The sequence below is a fragment of the Carassius gibelio genome, chromosome A21, assembly GCF_023724105.1.
Source record: "Carassius gibelio isolate Cgi1373 ecotype wild population from Czech Republic chromosome A21, carGib1.2-hapl.c, whole genome shotgun sequence".
In the NCBI taxonomy this organism is placed as follows: Eukaryota; Metazoa; Chordata; class Actinopteri; order Cypriniformes; family Cyprinidae; genus Carassius; species Carassius gibelio.
The window spans coordinates 9,133,996-9,156,428 of NC_068391.1; the positions used below are offsets into that span (position 1 = coordinate 9,133,996).

A 22,433-nucleotide genomic window follows, 5' to 3' on the forward strand; every position below is an offset into this window, starting at 1 on the left:
TATGCAGATGAAAAAATAAATATAATTAAATTGGTAGCAGGGCTACAACAAACAATTAGTTTGATTATCAATTAATCCAACGATTACTTGAATGATTAATTGAATAATTGTAGATTATTTCACCAATTAATCCATAGGCTGTGATCAATTATTCTGCTTTTTTAATTAGTTATTAGTTATTAGTTATACGTATTTTATATATATTCTATATTATATATTACATTTATACATATAGAGCTGATTTGTAGTAGAAAATCAAATAGTAATTCTAACAGAAAGTGACACTGACACATTTTCCTGTTTAATATTGTAAAGCTGCTTGCTTTAAAGCCATATATTGTATAAAGTGTTATAGAAATAAATGTGATATGACTTACTGAAGTGCCATACATATCACTATCAGATGCTTTCTTAACTGTTATTTTCTCACCACTGGCATCTTAGTGGTGTGTTTATTTTGTTATTGAGAGAAAAGCTTGCAGCATATATATATATATATATATATATATATATATATATATATATATATATATATGTATGTATGTATGTATGTATGTATGTATGTATATATATATATTAGATATATATTAGTGCTGTCAAAATTAGCGCGTTAACGCATTCGATTAATTTGAAATATTTAACGCGTTAAAAAAAAATAACGCAATTAACGCGGTTGCAGTTTTTTTTTATTTCCAGTTGTGGCCTATGTGTGTTCAACGTGCAAAGAAATATGGATAAGACCAAGGAAGGACTTTTAGACGGAAAGTTTCAGTATAAAACTCTGCCGGATTACTCTTCAGTCTGCCACAAGAAACATTACTCTTCATTTAGTCTGCCACAAGAAACAGCAACATTAAAATCATGAACTCAAATGTCATTGTTAAAAAAAAAAACAATGACTGTAACAGTGCGTAAATCAGACCTTTCTGTAACGCTAACGTTAATAAGCTTAAACGAAAATAACGAAATAATTGTGTAGCGGAGTATTTTTTGTACACAGTGCCGCGAACTGTCAATCACTCCTGTACGCGTGCATCACTGTCCTCCTCGCAGCTGCAGCAACTTGCGCTCTCTCTCTTCATCAAGCTTTAAAACAAAAAGGGGACAAAAAGATCATATCATCTTTGTGCATAGGCTATAGATTAATTAGATAAATGAATATCTAAATTTGTGCCTTGCCTTCTACGGTATTTTTTTAGAACTTAGAAAAAAGATGCTGCAGCCAATGAACAGCCAGCGGGGGCTGCAGGACGACTCAACCTCCGCAGACAGTTTTTAATGTTTATCAGACAATAAATACTCAAGATTTTGCTTTAGTATAACTCACAACGAGTTTCACACACCTTCTCCGGCCACGTTGAGTTGTTGACACTTAACAGTGGGAAAAGCGACACATGCGCTATTCACTTGTCTAACTTAAGGGTGAATGGGTAATGTAGTTTCTGCTCTGGGTGGGATGAATAAGGAAGCTTGCATTGTGAAGGGCGCTCTGAAAATCGGCAGTGCAGGTAAAAGATTAAAACCTCTATTAAAACAGATGTCCAAATGAGCGTACCGGTACGCTACAAGCACGTTCTGGGCGCACGGAGAGGTGGCGGTACGCTCAAGAGCTATATTTGGAAGTGCCGGTACCGGTGCTTACCGGCCCACTTAAAGCACTGGCAATGACTATACTTTGGAATTTTTTTGCAGTCCACTTAGAATTCAACATGGAAATCATTTTTGTTTTTTATTGGCATTGATTGTTTTGAAATTCAAATGGTACTTACATGCCTGTGTCTTTATTTCTGTAATAAATATGGCTTTCAAGCCAACAGTTAATTTGGAGGATATTGATGGTTTATTGCAGGTATGTTGTTTACATGAGAAAATCTGTGTTACAAGTTAAACAAAAATTCCAATAAACAATCATATTTTGAATTTAAATAGTTTCTTTGTCTTGAGTTTACATTAATTATTTACGTTTTACATTTACATATCCAAAAAGTTTCAGTCTTTTAATTGCGATTAATCGCGATTAATTTTAAAAAATTGTGCGATTAATTAGTTAATTTTTTTTAATCGATTGACAGCACTAATATATATATATGTATGTATGTATGTATGTATGTATGTATGTATGTATGTATATATATATATATATATATATATATATATATATATATATATATATATATATATATATATATACACTGTAAAAAATTGCTGTAGTTTCTACAGCAAAATTGTACAGAATTTTACTGTATAAACATTTTACAAGATGCAGCTGTATTTCGCAATGCATTATGGGTCAAATAAGGTTTTACAGTTGTTAACAGTATATTTCCACGTCAACTGTAATTCATTTACAAGAAGCAGGTGTTTCCTACACTAATTTACTGTAGTGTGGCATTATGGGATTGCGCGTGCATCATTCAAATTCAGACACCCAGCCGACTGGAGCAGCTCGAGAACGATTGAAGATAAGAGGCTTTATTCATAATTCCTGGTAAGTTCACTTAATTATACTTAAGAAATATAACCCTTTATATTTATTTAAGTTAATCTATAAGCGATTTCATGTCACAATAGCCTCCTATCCTGACATTTAGTGGCCTTGGTAACTTTTGTGCAGTAAACTGGGAATTGCTATCATAGCATAGTAAGGCCAAATGTTCGATTTTTGGAAGTACAATGTTCTTATTGAGAGCATTTAAAAGTAGTGTTTACCTAATGCGAACGATTGTCATAGTAACTAACGTTAATATCTATCTAAATAACTGACGAACAGCAACATTTGAAATTTCATTCGTTTATATGTGTTCAACTATCCCATATTGACTCGACGCCTTACTATAATAAATGAAAGACATCTTTATTTGCCCGACTGGACAAGTTAGCCTGATTAAAAAAAAAAAAAAAAAAAGACTGAGGAAGCATCGAAACGCGAGAATTATTCTGATTATATTAACGTTTCATTCAACATCAAAACAAGCTTAACCGCACACATAAACTCACAGAAAACACATGAAGTTAAATGTTCAACTGTTGAGTTTATTTATAACATATAAGAAGCAAGTGAGCTATTTTGCTGAGTATCACGATTGCAAATACATAGTTCAATAAACAATTAGTTCACAAGTTACTTACTTTTTTAGACACAATATTAACTGTTGTTGTATTTCACCAACGAATATAGTTCCAAACAAAGACCAAAGCAAAACTATTTTGCTCATTCTCAAATCAAAACTCTCCAAACTTGAGCTAAATGATTCATATTTTTGAACGGATCGGTTCAATGAATGACTCAGTTGATTCACTCATTAAGTTATTTACTGCCACCTAATGGCGGATTAGTTTCAGGTTTAATAAGCAGCATTGCATTTTTCCAACATTTATTAATTGTATTTTCAAATTTCATATAATTTTGCACTGTTAATTATTTAATTTGATTGGTGGTACAGTCCTACAATGTAATATTACAATTTATAATTATAAATTATATAATTTATAATAGTTTGTTTATTCTAATATATATGCCTTTTGGGGTGTTAATTTTGGTCTCATTTACAGTACATAATGCTTTAAAGAAATCACAAGATAATTTTCTTTATGTCTTTTAGGTGCAAAGAATATCAGCTGATGTGGAGAAATGTTCGATGCTTCAAGACTCTGAAGCTGATTTTATTAGGTAATATATTAATTATTTAAATAATTTTATAAACTTGTAATTTAGATTACATTTTATATTGAAATACTGCATTGTAGGTTACATTATTGCTTATATTTATTCATTTCAGGTCCACCCAGTGGCTTTTGACTATTTGAGGGTCAGATGGTTGTGAATTCATACCTCAACATTGTGCGTCCCGGGAGCAGGCATCTTTTGCACACATTAATTTTTTCAAAGGTAAACAAGTTTTACTTAAGTAATTTCATTCGCGAAAAAGGTTACTTATTCAATGTAGTCATTCATCACTGTTAACTGTTAATGTCGTTCCAAACCCGTAAAAGCTATGTTCATCTTCAGAACACAATTTTAGATATTTCAGATGAGAACCGGGAGGCTTGCGTCTGTCCCACTGACAGCCAAACAATTAACAATGTCTAAGCCCAGAAAAGTATGAAAAGAATTGTCAGAATAGTCCATCTGCCATCAGTGGTTCAACTGTAATTTCACGAAGCTACAAGAATACTTTTTTTATGCAAAGAAAACAAAAAGAACAACTTTATTCAACAAAGACGTTATTTTTTATTATGTCAGCCGCACCACACGGATACGCTGTTTTCGTTCAAATCAAAGCATAAATAAACATAGAAAGCGTGTCCATGTGACCCAGCTGACACAGAACAGGCTATGTAGTGTGTGTCCAGCAGATACTCTCCAAAAATGGCACTACACTGACGCAGAGGAGGTGAATTGTTGAATAAATCGTTATTTTTGTTTTCTTTGCATACAAAAAATATTGTCGTCGCTTCATAACGTTACTGTTGAACCACTGATGGACTATTCTGATGATGTCTTTCTACTTTTCTGGGCCTTGACAGTGGTATTTACTGGAGAGTCTATGGGACGGTCACAATCTTCCCAGTTGCATCCAGAATATCTTAAATTGTGTTCCGAAGACGAACGAAGCTTTTACGGGTTTGGAACGACATGGACATAAGTGATTAATGGCAAGATTTTCATTTTGGGGTGGAGTAACCTTTTAAGTACTGGTAAATGCTGATTGTTTGTATAAGTGGCATTTTGACATTTATTTTATTGAGCTAGTTTCATTTGATACATAACTTTATCCTGATGCTTTTGCTTGTTTTTATGTGCAGATGTTTTCTTGGAATCACAACACTCACTGGATACAAGACGGACACATAGAGGCAAAACAAGTGGAAAAGTCTCAGAAGAGGGACAACCCTCATGCATGTGCTCATCTCAGAAAGTTGATGGACTTTCAGTATGTATTTATTAAATTGTCTTTTGCAGGAATATTCTTAATTTAATAGAACATAAGCTCAAACAACAGAATTTGTGATTTAATGTTGATTCCAGCATTTTATTTGAATCATTTTCTTTAAAACATTTTTTTTTTTCTTTTTTTAAATGTTTAAAAAAATTATACAAATTCTGTTGATTGACCTTCATTTTTATAGAAAGTTAATGTTCTACTCTGAATATGGCTTTTTTTAAACAGTTATTTGTGATGCTATGCTATTTTTATGATTAGATTTAACTGTTGAAAGACTGAAAATTTTATTTTACCAGTAAAAGCCTTGCAATGTCTTTCTGCCAGTTTTAATAAATACTTATTTGCATCATCATTGACTTGGTTTTCATTCATTTGTAAATGTATTAAGATAGAGCTCATGATAATGCATTTATATCAGTATTTTATAGTTTACTGTTAAAATTATTCTTTAAAGCAGTTTCATTGTTAAATTATTACAACATCATATTGTATTTAGGGGTATTTACATGATTTTATTGGCAACTTTTGTTGCCAGCTAAATACTGTAATTTAATGAAATTACAAAAAAATGCTGTAAAATATATTTACAGGATTTTATTGGCAACTTTTTTGCCAGGTAAATACTGTACTTTAGTGAATTTACAAAATATTGCTGTAAAATAAACTACTTGTAAAATTCAATGTTACTGTAAAAAATACTACAAACTACTGTATTTCACATACAGCAATTAACTGTTATTTGCTTTGCAGTAATATCCTGTAATCCATTTTACAACAATTAACATCATTTTTACAGGATTTTATTGGCAACTTTTTTGCCAGTAAAATCCTGTAAATTCTACAGTACATTTTTTACAGTGTATATATATACTGTATTCACGTAAATGCTGCTCTAATCAGTGCCAGTATTTTCGCTAACAGTAAGCCGCTGCTTGTGTACAGTATATCAAACTTGTTTATACCTCTTAATGAAGAACAAAGTGTTGGTACACTCAACTACGACCCACAGGAGAAAAACTTGTGCAACATGGCCTTCAGGGTATATCAGGGTCTTTACACATGACAGCATTTGCAGTTTTGTAAACTCATTTGCATGACTCATAAGCATGTCTTGTTCTATTGGACTGCAGACTGGAGCACTGAGTTACAGTCTTGCAGTTACAGTGACACACTGGTCAAACCTCATTATTGTAGGCCTTTACATTGCGTCATATGAGATCCACTACTGTTTATTGTCTTCAGTATATAGACTATTTATTATTAAATTAGATTTAGCAAGGCACATGAGTTTGAAATGCTTTTCACAGCACTGATCACTATTTTGAACTAGTTCAATTCATTATGCCAATATTTTATTCATCTTTTATTTTTTATATCATATCTAATGATCATGATATGTCATAATTTTTTGTAGTCCTTCCACAGAAGTTGATGTAAGGATAAGAAAATATTCTTCTGACATGGAAGCAATAGATATTCTGGCATAGTAGGGCTGCATAAAATCAGTGCAGTCACATAATAGGATCACGGCTGCAGAACTGTTTGCTTTTCTTTGTCTGTGGCCTTTCAGGAAGGAGCAGCGACAGGCAAACAAAGCAATTAGAGCCGACAGCAGACACCACATCAGTGCAGATCCCTAGGGAGGGCTTTGACAGAGCTTTTACCTCACTAACAGGCATATGCACAAATGACTTGATTCAACTCGCATGGCAATCATAGCCTGTCTTTATCTTACAATTTCCTGAGTTTGAAGTGTAATTTTACACACTTATGAGTAGGGGTGTAACGTTCAAATTACTCACGATTTGGTTTGTAACACAATTTTAGAGTCACAGTTTCACGGTATGCTATGGAAAAAAGGACTATACTATCAAATAAAAATTAACAAATAATCTAATTACAAGCAACAGCACAAATGAATACAATAGAGCAAGGATACAAATAAAATAAAAAGTGTTTTTCAGGTTTTAAAGGAAGGTCTAACAGGCAGGTAGGCTTAACAGTTTTTAGGTACAGAAATTTTACTCAAATGTAAAATAAAATTGCATATTTGACTGTAAAAATTAAAGATGAATCCTTAATAAAGTTACAAAAGCTATTTAATTGAGAGAATAGAGTGATTTCCTTGTCTTTTGTTGTTTATTTTGCATACAATTTTTTAAGAGAGTGCACAGATCCAGTACACTGATCATATTCAAGCATATGGCACTCACATTGAACAGTTTACAAAGAGTGACTGTTTTTTAATTTATTTGTTCATTGCTGTTGTTGTAATGTTTTGGGAATCCAGAATGTGTATCCATCGACAGAAACATACTGTAACACTTTAAAATAGGGAACACTTATTCACTATTAACTACGACTTTTCCCTCAATAAATTCCTAATGTACTGCTTATTAATAGTTAGCAAGGTAGTTGTTAAGTTTAGGTATTGAGTAGGAGTAGGGATGTAGAATAAGTTCATGTAGAATAAGGCATTAATTTGTGCTTAATTACTACTAATAAATAGCTAATATTCTAGTAATATGCATGCTAATAAGAAACTAGTTAAGAGACCCTAAAATAAAGTTATACCAAACAAACATAACCAAACTCTGTCTGTTTTAACTGTTGTTATTTTTAACAAGCCAAATTACAGATGCATCGTCAGATTTAAGTTGAACCATGGTGCAAGTGTGCAAGAGCGTACCAAACCGTGGGTGAAGAACGGTACGGTTTGACAGAGAACAGTTACACCCCTACTTATGAGCAACTGCTGTGAACTGTGACTCACAGTTTTGCCCTTCAGATACAGAATTTCCCCTCTGGGATCAAAAAATTTGTCTGAAATTAGATGAAGTAGCTTTGCCAACCAAATCTTGGCAAATCTTTTAGAAATTAGAATCAATGTGAAATTATGATGTCCTGCTGACGTTGCACTTACTTTCTGAGATTTGGGTCTGTTGGATTTTGAGTAAATGGAATTGCATTTGTACAGCTAGACTAAATATGCTATCTCTTATTTTCAGGTTCAGGCTGAAGCTGAAAAAGAACGTGAAGAAGTGGTGCATCTGCTAGAGGTAAAATATTATCTTATTGCTTCCCTTCTGTCCTAAGGAATCCTGCTATGAAAAGCCCAGTTTACACTCCTGGCTTGGTCCGCGGAGTCTGGCTTTCGCACAAAAAGGACCTGTCTTCCCAAATTATCTGATAAACCTATAAGGGACCAGTGCAACCTGCCTGGATCCCTCACGTGTTTGATTAAAGACCTCCATGTCTGACATTCAGTCCACTCTTGAGAAGCTTCTGCTTGTCACTTACTATCAGCTTGACTTTCGAGTAGAAAACTCTTTCCAGAGTATCCTCATTTATATGACCTTCATAATTTGTTTGCCTTTTTTCATCTTTAATATTGTATGTTACACCTTGTGTTTTTGTTTCAAGCCCTTAAGTTTATCCTTTTTTCCGTAGTTAAATATTTTGTTTGTTCTTTGATATTTTTCCTTTCGGACCCTTGTTATTCTGATTTATACATGCATATATATATGTCATGCGAGGTATAAAAAACAACACGGACCATGACTTTTTTTTTAAAAATAAGTCACCCAGAAATATTTTTTTTTGTCATCATTTACTCATTCCAAATCCATTCGATTTTCTTCCATTGAACAAAAAAGGAGAAATATTTATGAATATACTAATTTTCTAACATGTGAGTAAAGTGTGGCTTTCCAGTTTCAAATAGGACACAAAAACATTACAAAAGCATCATAAGAGTGCTCATTGTGATTGAATTTTTGAGACCATAGTCAAGGTTTTGTGTGAAGAACAGACTGAAACTTAAGTCTCTATTAACTGATTACATTCTAGTATGAACAGCAGGGATTATTAAATAATGACAGAATTTTTGGGTGACCCTTCACTTTTAAATGATTGCATTTTGTGTGTCCTTTGAGTATCTCTACTGCTACACTCATCTGACTCATCTGAGTTAATAGTTTAACAAACAAAATTAAGTTTCCCTGAGATGGTGACAGGCTCTTGCATCAGGTCTTTTGTTGTTGGGCTAAAACTAGGACCTGGTGAAATTGTGTGACTTTATCAGTATTTAGGTCTGATTACATAATACACTTAATACTCCCTCTGTCCCTATCCCTCTCTCTCTCTCTCTCTCTCTCTCTCTCACACACACACACACACAGAGAGAGAGAGAGAGGTTATTTAAACCTCTTATGCCTTTGCCTCTAAAAAGTCTCTCGTTTTTTTTTTTTTTTTTTTTTTTTTTTGCAGAGCCTCATGAATTCTGTTCAAAAAACAAGGTTCTCAAATTAAAACTAGGGATGTGTGCCCCAACTAATTTCATTATTGTTTAAAAAGAGATTTTGTATTATGAAAATGTTGTACATGCAATCCATTTGAAATCCTATTAATCTATAAAATCCCATTCTGAATGTTGCTGAAAAATATTTGCAGTGTACTTATATATGCAAGGTGCTTTACTTGCATTATGATCCTTGTAAATTTAACTTAATCAGCATTAGACAATATAGACATAGTTGTTAAAATTCTACTAAATCAATAGGCATTACAGGAAAATTTAATTCAAACTCAATAGCCTGTTATAAATAGTTTTTCTTTTCAGCCATGTCATGTTAACAATTCTGCATATTGTTGGTTCTCAAAGCAAAACAATTTGAGTACTACTGCTACAGTTCAGTCTATTTCTTCTGTGTATTTATTCCCATGTATGATATAAATGATTCATTTTTCTCATTTATGTATTTCTTTCTTGTACATTCCTCACCCTGACTTTCAAAGGTCAAGGTTCATGACTTAGAGCAGAAATGCCGGACACGGAGTGAGCAGTGCAATATTTTGTCGAAAGAGCTGGGGAAATATCACCCGGGTTTAGATGCAGAGGAGACACTAAACACTGACTCACAGAAGAAAAACTTGTGCAACAGTTACAACAGCCTGCAGCGCGAGGCTGAAAAAAGTGAGTGAAGCATTTTTCAAACAGTTGGAGGTGTATTTTCTCTACATGAACCACAGACATTTAAGAATGTTGTGAGCAGTTTTAATAACACTTTTGAGGAATTTCTGACCTTCCTTTAAATGCATCTAATTTAAATAAAATTTATTTTCAGGTCACACTTTTTTTTACATGCAGCACATTGCGTTTATCTCATAAAGTGTACAATGTTAAAATTATAGTGCTTTTGGTAAGGGGGAACATTCAGAATGCATAATATTTTTTCAGTAAATAGAGAGCTGCAAAAATTATGTACATTGATTGCAGCTTGCATTCTACATTCTATTTATTTATTTATTTTTTATTATGAAATTATCGAATAATTAAAACAATTGATACTTCCAACCCCAGCAACCATTAGCTACTAGTGAAACGTGTTGTGTATGCTGAGATCTGTGTTTTATTTGTATTTTTCTTATTAAAAATATGTAATTTTTTTTATTACATCTGTTTATATTTTTATAATTATAATTTGTGTATGTGTAAATAAGTACAATATCCGTTCTAACACGTCACTTTGATTCCTCTGATTTTAAATAAATCTGTTTAATTTTATTGCCTTCTCATCTGCCTAATGCTATTTTTTCCACAGCCTTATTTAGATCTATTTGTTCAGATCCATCCTATTGTTCAGTGATCAAAGTCATTGATTTCCATTATAACTCATGCTTGCAGGTGATGAGAGATCTGACGGATCTCCACTGGTCTCAGAACTGCCCATAGTACAGCAACACAAGAGAGACAAGCCAGAGCAGCTGTCAGTCAAACCCACCGTCCAAACCCAGAATCGCTCCAGTAGCCCCATGCAAGCATCCCTCTCAGAGGTTTGTCATGCGTCACAGCTGCAGTGTGCCACAAGCAGATAACAGTATCTGTTTATCTGACTGTATTTTACTCAGGAAAAAAGAAAGGTGTTCATTTCCTACTTTTATAACTGGTCTCACTTGCTATAATTAGATCCATAAATGACTTCATATCGGATGTTGAAGATTGTCTGATGCTTTAGGAAATTCAGTTGTTTATGTGTAACTCAATCCACTATTCCACTGAGACCTTAAAGATGCCTGAAGTATGGAGTCACAAAAAAAAAGATGAATTGTGTAATTGTTTTGATGTAAAAATATTTTCTTCTGTCTCAACAGTAAACCATTTGTATGTTGATTTTGCAAAGCCCATTGTGTAAACACCATGACTTAGTGCTGCTATCAAAAAAAGATGTTTGAGAATCTCAGCCAGCTTGACAGAGCAAAATTGTCTCAACTAATGGAAAAACCTGTTTGAAAACACTCACTGCTTCTGCAGTTCACTTTGGTGATGCTATCACCACCATAGATATTACACACTTGAGCCTTATATTTCCCTGTCTATGAGATTGACATCAATGCAAATAAGTAATAATCATCTCCACTCTGTGCACTTAATCATACATGAATCAAATCATCCATAAACACATGCATGCTCTGTGCACATTGAGAGCAGGACTGGAAATAAATGGAGGTTATGTAATGCTCCTCACACAAACCCTGCCATAGTACATTCATGTTAGAATGTTCAGTGTGGAATTTAAATATCAAGATCAAGTGTGTCAGCTGATTTCCGCTCTCCCTAGATGGAGAATGAGGTGAGCCCAGCTCCGAGATCCAAGACGAGATACACAGGCCAGGTCCGTCTCTGCACTGCGCGATACAGGTACTTTTCTCACCACTTTTATTAAACTATATATATATGTGCGTGTTTGTGTGTGTGTACATTATGTTTGTATTTCACTCTTTTCTTTTTCTTTTCCTCATCGTTGTCTGGTCTTTCGGTCAGTTATAATCCCTATGATGGACCTAATGAGCATCCAGAAGCAGAGCTTCCTCTTGTGGGAGGGAAGTATTTGTATGTATATGGGGACATGGACGATGATGGATTTTATGAAGGTATTTGAGTTATGATATGAGAGGTGTAATTATTATGAGAGAATTAAGAATACATTTAACAAAGAATAGACTTCCAATAGCCCCAAAATTTATAAAAGATCCAGTCAACCTATTTGCAAATTGACGTAAACAAGTAGTGAATTTAGTCAGTAACCATCACCTAGCAGCATGTAGTAAAATGACATGCTAACAAAATGCATCACAGTTACATTTTATGTAATGAGATCTGCTGCCGCTTATGGGATCTTTCTACTTCTGTTTGTTGTAGGAGAGCTGTTGGATGGCCAGCGTGGCCTGGTTCCCTCAAATTTTGTGGAGTTTGTCCAGGACAAGGAAAAGCCATCTATCGAGGGTGGAGAGGAGCAGGGCAGGCTGGAGCAGAGCTGTCTGAGCCTGATGACCATAGATGGAGGTGCTCATCTGGACAGCCTTAACAGTAACGCCCTCGCACACTGCACCAACGGGACAGGCGCATTGGATGGAGAGGAGCTGGGCGACGACATTGTGCCTTACCCCAGGAAGATCAACCTGATCAAACAGCTGGCAAGAAGTGTGATAGTGGCCTGGGAAGCACCTCAAGTGCCCCTTGGCTGGGGCAACATCAACGGCTACAATATTTTAGTGGATGGGGAAGTACGTTCCTCTGTGCCATTTGGAGCAAGGACCAAACTGCTTCTCGAGAAGCTGGACCTGGCTTCCTGCACATACCGTGTGTCGGTGCAGAGTGTCACGGAAAGGGGGCTCTCAGATGAGTTGCGCTGCACTTTGCTGGTGGGCCGCAATGTTGTGGTAGCACCAACCGGCCTGCGCATGGATGATATTTTACGTGACTCCGCCGAACTTTCGTGGCTTCCCAGTAATAGTAACTATGCCCATGTCGTGTACTTAGATGGTGTGGAGCATGCTGTGGTGAAGCCGTGCTCTTACAAACTGCGTTTTGTGAACCTGAAAGCTGCCACAGTGTACAAGGTAAAAGTGTTGGCCAAACCTCACCAGGTGCCCTGGCACATGCCCCTGGAACAGAGAGAGAAGAGAGAGGCTGGGGTGGAGTTCTGCACCCAAGCTGCAGGTATGGTTCAGCTCTAAAACTGTTCAAATATCACACCATTACTAAATGATTTGATTCAGGTCTGATTCATTTGTCTTTATTTCATTTATAAGGTGTCTCTCTGATAATGCTGTTAGTTTAATTATTTATTCAATGAACCGGCTAACACTGCACCGTTGTGCTGATGTGTTTGATTCATTTATGGGAACCGTTTTCTAAGAGTCATTTGTTTGTGAATCAAACTACATTTGTTCACTGTATTTTTTGGATTCACTTAAAACAACAAGTTTATTATAGTTGAGTTTGTGAATCAAACTGCACTGCTGCTTTGTATGTTTCTGATTCACATAAAATAACAGAGTAACTTTTTTATGAACTGGACTGCAGTAGTTGTGTTGAATGCTTGTTTTTAGAGCTTGTGAGTTTAACCCAAAAGAAGTTGCAGTATACATTCTTTTTATTGCATCACATTTAGTACAGACTGTGAAAACACATTCACATCTAAGGTCAAATCAGCAGCAGGGGAGCAACATTGCTGGTAACACTGATAAAGGGTTAGTAAAGTACTTGGTAAATTACAAAATGTCAAGATTGTTAAAATCTTAATGAATCAGTGTTTTTTTACCCTATTTTTGCTATTCTGATTAGCACAACACTCCACTTAATAGTCAAAGCAAACATAAATGGGTTTAGTGAGGCTAATTGGATTAATTAATTAGCTGAAATACTCAGACTCTTGCAAATAATGTATGCCCTCATGAGTTCAAGCGAATGAATCCACAATCCATTCTAAACATCATGTATTGAATATCAGTTGTGTTATTGTAACTAATTGGTGGTTATCCGTCTCTGCCCAGGACCCCCTCTGCCTCCTCAAGAAGTCCAGGTCCAGTGTGGACAAGCCCCAGGGGTCCTCCAAGTCCGTTGGAAGCCCCCTTCAATGACAACCATGGGAACCTCCAATGGTGCAAATGTCATTGGCTACGCAGTGTGTACAAAGGGTCAGAGGGTAAGGATGTGCATGCATCAGCAGTCATATCTGGTGATGTTTATGTGACAGAACAGTTCTTGACTGCATGAAGACTAAACAATAGTCATCAAGACCTATTTTTATCAAAAAGTGACACTGATGCCCTCTGTTGGTGGAGTTGGGTAATTCTAAAAACTTGAATTCAGTGTTTCTGGTGGTTTAAATGATGGAAGATTTTCACACTATAGATCTTTTTGTCATTTGTTATTTGGATGATTCATGAGGAGAACATTCGCCTGCAAAAATTCAATGAATAATGGTAAATGTGACAGTATCTTAATGCTAATACTAATGCTGTTTCAGATCGCTGAGGTGATGTATCCACTGGCAGACTATGTGGCAGTAGAACTGAACCGTCTCCAGTGCTTGGAGGCCCATGAGGTTATTGTCAAGACTTTATCAGCACAAGGGGAATCTCAAGACTCCCATGCTGCCATCATTCCAAACCACCTCCTGGTGCCTCTTCCTAAAACCCTCCCTCCTTCTCACCACATGCCCCAGCAAACCCAACCAATGCCTTCTCATCCCCAAATCCGCACCCTTCCACCTCACCCTGGACCCCAACCACCCACCCATCTCCAAACCCTTTCCATTCACCCCAACCAGCCCCCATCTCATCTCCATCCGCACCGTATGCCCCATCCCACACAGCCCTCTCCACCCCACCTCCAGCCTTTACCAACGCACCCAATTCAAATGCCTCAGCCTCAGTCGTCCATGCCAATGACACAACCCCCACCCCAGCCACCCATGCCTATGCCTCAACCCCAACAGCCCATGCCCCAACCCCAGCCAGCCATCCCCATGCTCCATCCCCAGCCTACTATCCCGATGCCCCAGCCTCATATTCCCCAACTAGCCCTTCCCCAATCCCAAAGACCACTAAGTGCTAGAGAGCTGGAAACCAAAGAGCAAGGGCCAGGAATGCTTCATCATGGAGGGGGCCCTCCTCAGCCATGGGAGCCTGGCTGCTCTCCATCTGGCCTGCATATTGGCTTGCCACACGGACACACCCTGGATGCCCCGGCCTGCCCAAATCGCCGCTCCCCATCACCTCAAAGGATCCTCCCCCAGCCCAGGGGTACGCTCATTCCTGACACTGTAGCCAAGGCTATTGCCCGAGAGGCAGCCCAAAGAGTGGCTGCAGAGAGTGGACGGGTGAGTCAAGTCATCAAAAAACATAAAAGTAGTTGCAAACCAACCTTAACCCTAGAATGCATGATCCAAAAATTTACATGAATTTGGAAAATGTGATTATCTTCTTTTTTTGTTTATTTATTTTTAAAAATGTTTTCATCATCTTTATATATTAATTAATTAATTTATATATTTTTTATAACATCTCATAATTTTTTATCTTTGAAAGGATAGTTCACACAAAAAATAAAATTCATAATATAAAGCAATCATATCTTTCCACAAGACTTGTATTTAAGCACCCCGATTCATTTTACAGCACCGTTTTTGACTTCTGTGGACATTTTACGTTTTGGTTTACCTGGACTTTTAATGGAGGGACATGAAAACTCTCTTATTTTTTACATTTTTAAAAAAAAATTTTAAGAAGACTAACTTAAGTTTTATGCATTTGGAGCTACAGGAGGGTGATTAAAGTATGACAATTTTCATATTTTGGGGGAACTATCTCATTATGCATAATGAAATTATTTAAGATTATATACTTAATGTATTATTAAGTTGATTATATACATTTAAATGTTTCAGTGATGTTCATTTCTTCTTTTCCATGTATGTATAGAGTAAAACAAAGTTATTAAATCTAACGTATAGATTTTTTTTTACAAATCTATAAATAAATCTATAAATATTTCATTTTTAAATGATCTTGTGAACAGAAAAAATACTTTAGCATTAGTATTATTATTATTTTATTATTTAGAATTATCTTATTATATAGAATTCCATAGGAAATGCATAAATGTCATTTTGACCCCGTTTTCAAAGACTTGGGGTAGTATCTATTTTTAAAACTATTAATAACAAATATGTCAATTTTTTGCTGAGGCTTACATACATTTATGATAAATACATAAAATATAAATGAAAATATTTTCAAATATAATCGAATAATAACAGCCTGAAGGGTCAGTTTTGACCCTTATGCATTCTAGGGTTAATATGTGCAAATGAGAACTCTTTTAAAGAGTTAATAAACATACATACAGAAGATTAGCTATCTTGTCAGTACTTAACCTCAGCATAACTGTCAGATTTCTTTATTAAGACTTCTGAAAGTACTTTAATATATTTAGATCGAGAGGAGAAGCCAGGGCTTTCACTCTCAAAATTCAGATGAGGAAGAGGATGAGGATGAGGAAAGCTATCAGGCCCGCAGAAGAGGAGCATCTATGGATGACTTCCTCAGGGGCTCAGAGCTGGGCAGGCAGGTACGGCAGTTGAAGTGATTGCCTTACCATGTAACAAAAGGCATAAGAGGCAAATGTCAGCATTGAATGCTTATGTTTGTTGTATTAGCTTGTGTATTTGTTTTTTCTCTCACAATCTGCATTTTATAGTCTCATTACAGTCACAGCGAAGAGTATCATACAGACAGCAGTCGAGGATCGGACCTCTCAGACATCATGGAAGAGGACGAGGAGGAGTTGTATTATGAAATGCAGCATGAAGAACGCAGGCGACGAAACTCCCACAACGCACCCAAGGTATTGAGTATCAAAAAGGCAAAGACCTCTCACAATAACCCAGTGTCATCTTGATTTGCATGCCTTTAACTAGTTTGGTTTCTTCCCCGATTCAAGACCAGAGCAAGCACTCCATCTTCGAGTCAGCTGGATCGGGAATCATATCGGAAGCCATCTCACCGAGATCCTCAACCTCAGCGCCAACCCCTCACGGTCCCATCCATTGGTCAGTGCACTCCCAGTAAGAGACAGGAGTCTGAGACTTGTCTGTCTTCCTGCTCCACATTTTCTCTGTTTGAACTTTTCATAAAGCTGGTCAATGTGTGTCAGACCACCACTGTATGTTCCAACCATAACCATATCCGGTTGATTTCAATCGTTATAACCCTCTCTGAATCTTTAAATGGGTGAAAATAGAGATGCCAGAGTAGTTAGGAGTCTCCAGCCTGGGGAGGTTGACGCAGAACAGCCTTCTCATGGTATAACGACTCTCTGATTGGTGTTTCCCTCAGAGATAACCACTGAGAATAACAGAGAAGGGAACCTCTCTCCCATCAAGGAGGATGTTTACTATGGCAGTGTAGCGCGACACAAGACATGGTCCTCCCGAAGGCACGGGGGACGCAGACCTCCTTATGGTACGTGCATTTAGCGTGAGGTCCGAGGAGACAGTAAAATGGCCAAACGCATGAAACTGCACTGGACTGCACCGAGATGGAAGCTTGTGTTGGAAGCAGTGCTGTAAGATAGCAAATAGCAACATGTTTGCACAGAGAATGCTCCTCCCCCTTGCACTGCCCCACCGACCCCTCCTCTCTTTCAACCTGACCACAATCATACTTTTACTTTGGCCATGCATGACTGAATGGTTAAAGTTAAAGGGCGCCATCTCACACCCAACGAATGCCACCGAATATGTATGTAGGTAATGGTTGACCAGGAAGGTTCTTTGGCATTGACTGCAAAGGCAACTGTAGGGAATGCACATATGGCATGTTTGAGTCACAGTTGCGGAGATGCGGCAGGGACAAAAGGAAACAGGTGTAGTTTTTACCGGGGCTAATCTGATGGGTTTTTCTCAGATCCAGATCTCTGCATGGTTGCAGTAGCTCAGACTACTTTTTTCTCTCTCTCTCTGTGTCTGTGTGTGCGCCTGTCAGGAGCTTCATGTTTGGCTTGCTGCTCATCTGTAATTGGCTGCCATATGGGTGTTTCACTCACAATCACCACACACCCACACAAACTGGCAAACACAAACAGTGACACACATCATAACCATCATATTACAGTAAGAAATGTCTGTTTTCTTCAACCCACCCAAAATGTGTTTGGCAAATAAATGGATTGTGCAAGTATGGAGAGGAATTTCACTTCATTGGACTGAATTGCATGCTTATTCATATTGTCTGTTAGAATATACAGGGATTACTTGCTTTAGTAAATCCTCTGGTTGTTTGTATGCCCATCTTTAAAAAGTTTTGAATGCTTGTACCATAAAGACATGCATAATGTATATTGTTTTGTATATCAGGACAACTGGACAGCCATATTTGCGTAGTTGGCAACATCGAAATAACATTACATTTGTAAAGTATATATTAATATTTATATTTTGAAAGAAAGAAATGTATACTTTTATTTAGCAAGGATGCATTAAAGTGATCAAAAGTGACAGTAAAGATGTTTGTAACTGAATAATAATATTTCAAATAAATGCTGTTCTTTGAACTTCCTATTTATTTTCAAAGAATCCTTGAAAAATAAATGTTATTACAATTTTCACAAAAAAATATTAAGCAGCAGAACAATTTTCAACATTGGTAAGAATTGTTTCTTGAACACCAAATCAGAAATCAGCATGATCATGTGACATTGGCGTAATGGCTGTTGAAAATTCAGTTTTGCATCACAGGAATAAATTACATTTTAATATATTATAAAATAGAAAACAGCTTCAATTCTAATAATGTTAAACAATTAGACTGTTTTTAATCAAACAAATGCAGCCTTGGTGAGCATGAGAGACTTCTTTAAAAAACTCCTGCCAACCTCAAACTTTTATATATAAAAATATTTTTGACGTGTTATCTCTCATTTAATAGAAGTAACATTTAGAGTAAATATACAATAATTATGAAAAAATATTACACTGCAGGACTTTGCAATCCATGTAAGGTGTAACATGTCTATTAGACATCTTGGTTTTAACCCATCTTTCTTATTTTAGATGGATACCGGGACCGAAGCTGCCGTTCTCCCCCATACTATGATGAGTCTGAGCAGGAGGATCCGTTTCGAATCTTTGTAGCGCTCTTCGACTATGACCCTCTCTCCATGTCCCCTAACCCTGATGCAGCTGACGAGGAACTCCCATTTAAAGAGGGACAGATAATCAAGGTACCGCTCAGCTGGAGTTAATGTTGTTACATGGCCCTTCCATTGTTTCAGCATCCCTCTGTCTGTGTGTTGAAGGTGTATGGGGATAAAGATAACGATGGCTTTTATCGTGGGGACATCCGGGGCAGGTCTGGACTTATTCCCTGTAACATGGTGTCAGAAATCTGTGCTGAAGATGATGAAACCATGGAGCAGCTCATGAAACAGGGATTCCTCCCTCTCAACACTCCTGTAGACAGAATAGGTAGGTGTTTTCCATGTCACAGTTGTCTAAATCTACTATAATGACAAAACAATGAAGATTTGCTAACTTGACAATGTTTTTATCTTTATGAGCTGGAAAAATAGTGCTATGAAAGTCATTCCAATGATATTGTTCTTCTGTGTCTGTGTTCTCTATTATTTTACAGTTCGGTTATTAAAATGTTATTTATCGTCCTTGGTGTGAATGAGCCTACAAACTTTTCATTTATAAAAAAAAAAAAAAAAAAAAAAAAAAAACAATTCTTACTGACACCAACTGTGAGATATAATGGTGGTATATACAAAATATTTCTGATGTATATGTTGCTTTCAAAGTTTTTTTTTTTTTTACTTTGTTAGAATACATAGAATGCATGGCTACCTATTTACCAGCAACAACTATCTCCACCATGCGAACTCTCTCTCCCCAATAGAACAAAATAGGAGAGGTCGCCACCCAGTGGCCACAAGAAGAATGGTTGCCCTGTACGACTATGACCCCAGAGAGAGCTCCCCAAACGTGGATGTCGAGGTTTTAAATACACTTTCATATATGTATTTATGTACTCTCGGGTTCTCCATCTGCTGAAAGTGTATGTTCGTATAGTTGCTGATCATGTGCTTTCTGTGGCAGGCTGAACTGACATTCTGTGCTGGCGATATCCTTGCTGTTTTTGGGGATATAGATGAAGACGGCTTCTATTATGTAAATATCATTGTTATGCTGACTGCTCACACTGCTTTATTCTGAGCCTGCAGCACTATTGTGGTTTGTTTTTTTTTGTCTTTCAGGGTGAGCTTAATGGACATCGGGGCTTGGTTCCATCCAATTTTCTTGAAGAAGTGCCTGATGATGTGGAGGTCTATCTGACGGATACTCCCTCCCACCATGGCCAGGACGAGCCCAATCCAGTACTGGCACCTCGTCCAGAGACCAAACGGGTACACCATCGCCGTTCTCAGCGCTAGGCCCTGTGTCCATTCATCCTCCGTTTGAGTTTGGGTCCACTCGCCGTCTCTGTGTTTTCTTGTGCTTGTTTGTTTTTTTGTTATGTGACCGTGGTGGTGATTTCCAGTCCAACCTTTCTTGCTCTAGGAAAGGGAGAAGCAAAGCCCACTGCAAACAGAGCCTTTTTTGAGCGCCTAGAGAGACAGGTACGAACATGACTCTATTAAGAAAGCGAATGTTCGTAGAGGGTCGCCAGAGGACTGTGGAAAAGGCCAAATTCCGTTCCTGCACCGGACTATGAATAAAGCATAAAGCATTTTTGCACTGAAACACAAAACCTTACTTCACTAAGGCTTGTGAAGTCCATAGTGTCTGTGGCTCGTGATTTGTGAACTTGTTAAAAGTCTGATTTGGAAACTCGTAGTTGACGCATGCCTGGTTCTTCCAGAACAGACCTGTAGCTTTTATATAAAAGTAAACTACATTACCCCAAATGTTGTGTTTCTTTGAGGAGGCTTTGTTTCTTTTTGTATATTGCACATTGTCAAAAAACTCTATTTTTCAGATCATTTGAACTAGCAGAACATATATTACTCATCCCATCTCTTTCAGAGAGACTAAAATAATAACATTCATGATGTAATTACAATGAATCGAAATAAATGAAAAACTGAAACAAATATGTATTTTGCTAGTGGACATTTAGTGAAGAAATGTGTTTGTTTTTGTGTATGTTCTGTTGTTGTTGTTTTTTCTCCTCATAATTGTTTTTATTTATTTATGTATTTATTTTTTATGATGTTGCTGCATTCTAATTTCCTTTTTTTTTTTTTTACCGGCTTTGCCAAAAAGAAATATTGTCCATTTCCCATCCTAGCAGGTTTAAGTCTTGCTAGGTAAGTTGAGCAACTGGCGATACCAGTAATCAGTCTCATGCATGGGATTTTATGCACAGCCTTTATGCAGATTTTTAAAGCATTTTTATAGCTCAATTATATAATTGGGATTTTTCTACTATACTAGCATTAGTTAAACATGAATGATCTGTTATCGTCTAAAGGTACATTTTGTTTTTGGTTTATCTGCTTAAAGGAATACTTCACCCCCAAATGAAAATTTGCTGAAAATGTATTTACTCACCCTCAGGCCATCCAAGATGTAGAATAATTAGTTTCTTCATCGTAACAGATTTGGAGATAATTTACATAAGTGTACATCACTTGCTCACCAATGGATCCTCTGAAGTGAATGAGAGGCCAAACAGCTGATAAAAATGCAAAAATTTATTCTATGAATTAACATCTTGTGATGCAAAATGTTTTGTAATGAACAAATCCATCAAGACATTTTTAACGCCAAACCATTCCTATCCATTATATTGCTTTCTTTATTGAAAATTTCAATGTCTGAATCAAGATATAAATATGCAGAGATCAAGCACCATTTGCAGGCAAAAACAGTCCAAAGATTAAAGTCCATGTTTAGAACAATTTCTAAACAAATATGGATTATGGACTCTTTGGCCATGCAGAAGTGATGGTTTGAAGTTAAATGCCTTAATGATGGATTTGTTTCTTACAAAAAAAGGATGTGGATTACTTATGGATTATTGTGATGCTTTTATCCGCTGTTTGGACTCTCATTTTCATGGCACCAATTCACTTCATAGGATCCACTGGTGAGCAAATGATGTAATGCTATTTTTTTCAAAACTATTCCGAAGAAGGAACAACCTCATCTACATCTTTTCATTTTGGGGTGAGCTATTAATGTTTATTAATTCAAAAGTATATTTACTTTCTATTTTCAAAAACACTTAATATACCAGTGCATTAGACTGCAGTTGGTATCTGCAGTTGGTTCCCGTGTGGAGTCCTTGTGTTGTTAGGTCTGTCTGTTTTACAATATAAAATCCCTTCACCCTTTGAGGTTTCCAAGTCACACAAGGAATATTTTTATAATTCTTCTCTGTATTAGCAGGCAAGAAGAAATTTAAGTTGAGTTAATTCAGGAACCAACCATATTATCTGCCTTTTCTCTAGAGTTCCAAATCTATGAGTAATAATAATAATAATAATAATAATAATAATTATATATATATATATATATATATATATATATATATATATATATATATATATATATATATATATGTATATATGTATATATGTATATATATATATATATATATATATATATATATATATATATATATATATATATA

General features: G+C 36.2%; 1 protein-coding gene across 8 annotated transcripts in view; it reads left to right on the forward strand.

Moving 5' to 3' along the window:
• LOC127942091 (RIMS-binding protein 2-like) overlaps nt 1-22,433 on the forward strand; it is a 51,461-nt gene that overhangs the window by 26,114 nt on the left and 2,914 nt on the right. For 4 of the 8 annotated variants that reach the window (XM_052537644.1, XM_052537649.1, XM_052537650.1 and 1 more), the window contains 16 exons: nt 7,955-8,005; nt 9,744-9,921; nt 10,633-10,781; nt 11,567-11,646; nt 11,770-11,879; nt 12,148-12,948; nt 13,785-13,936; nt 14,261-15,115; nt 16,231-16,365; nt 16,495-16,641; nt 16,738-16,861; nt 18,848-19,017; nt 19,093-19,261; nt 19,695-19,792; nt 19,895-19,966; nt 20,053-20,202. In XM_052537644.1, the coding sequence (XP_052393604.1) occupies nt 7,955-8,005; nt 9,744-9,921; nt 10,633-10,781; nt 11,567-11,646; nt 11,770-11,879; nt 12,148-12,948; nt 13,785-13,936; nt 14,261-15,115; nt 16,231-16,365; nt 16,495-16,641; nt 16,738-16,861; nt 18,848-19,017; nt 19,093-19,261; nt 19,695-19,792; nt 19,895-19,966; nt 20,053-20,202 (3,441 nt within the window). Of the gene's footprint in view, nt 1-7,954; nt 8,006-9,743; nt 9,922-10,632; nt 10,782-11,566; nt 11,647-11,769; nt 11,880-12,147; nt 12,949-13,784; nt 13,937-14,260; nt 15,116-16,230; nt 16,366-16,494; nt 16,642-16,737; nt 16,862-18,847; nt 19,018-19,092; nt 19,262-19,694; nt 19,793-19,894; nt 19,967-20,052; nt 20,203-21,061; nt 22,254-22,433 lie in introns of those variants that run through there. The other 4 variants (XM_052537646.1, XM_052537651.1, XM_052537648.1 and 1 more) reach the window with 3 other exon arrangements.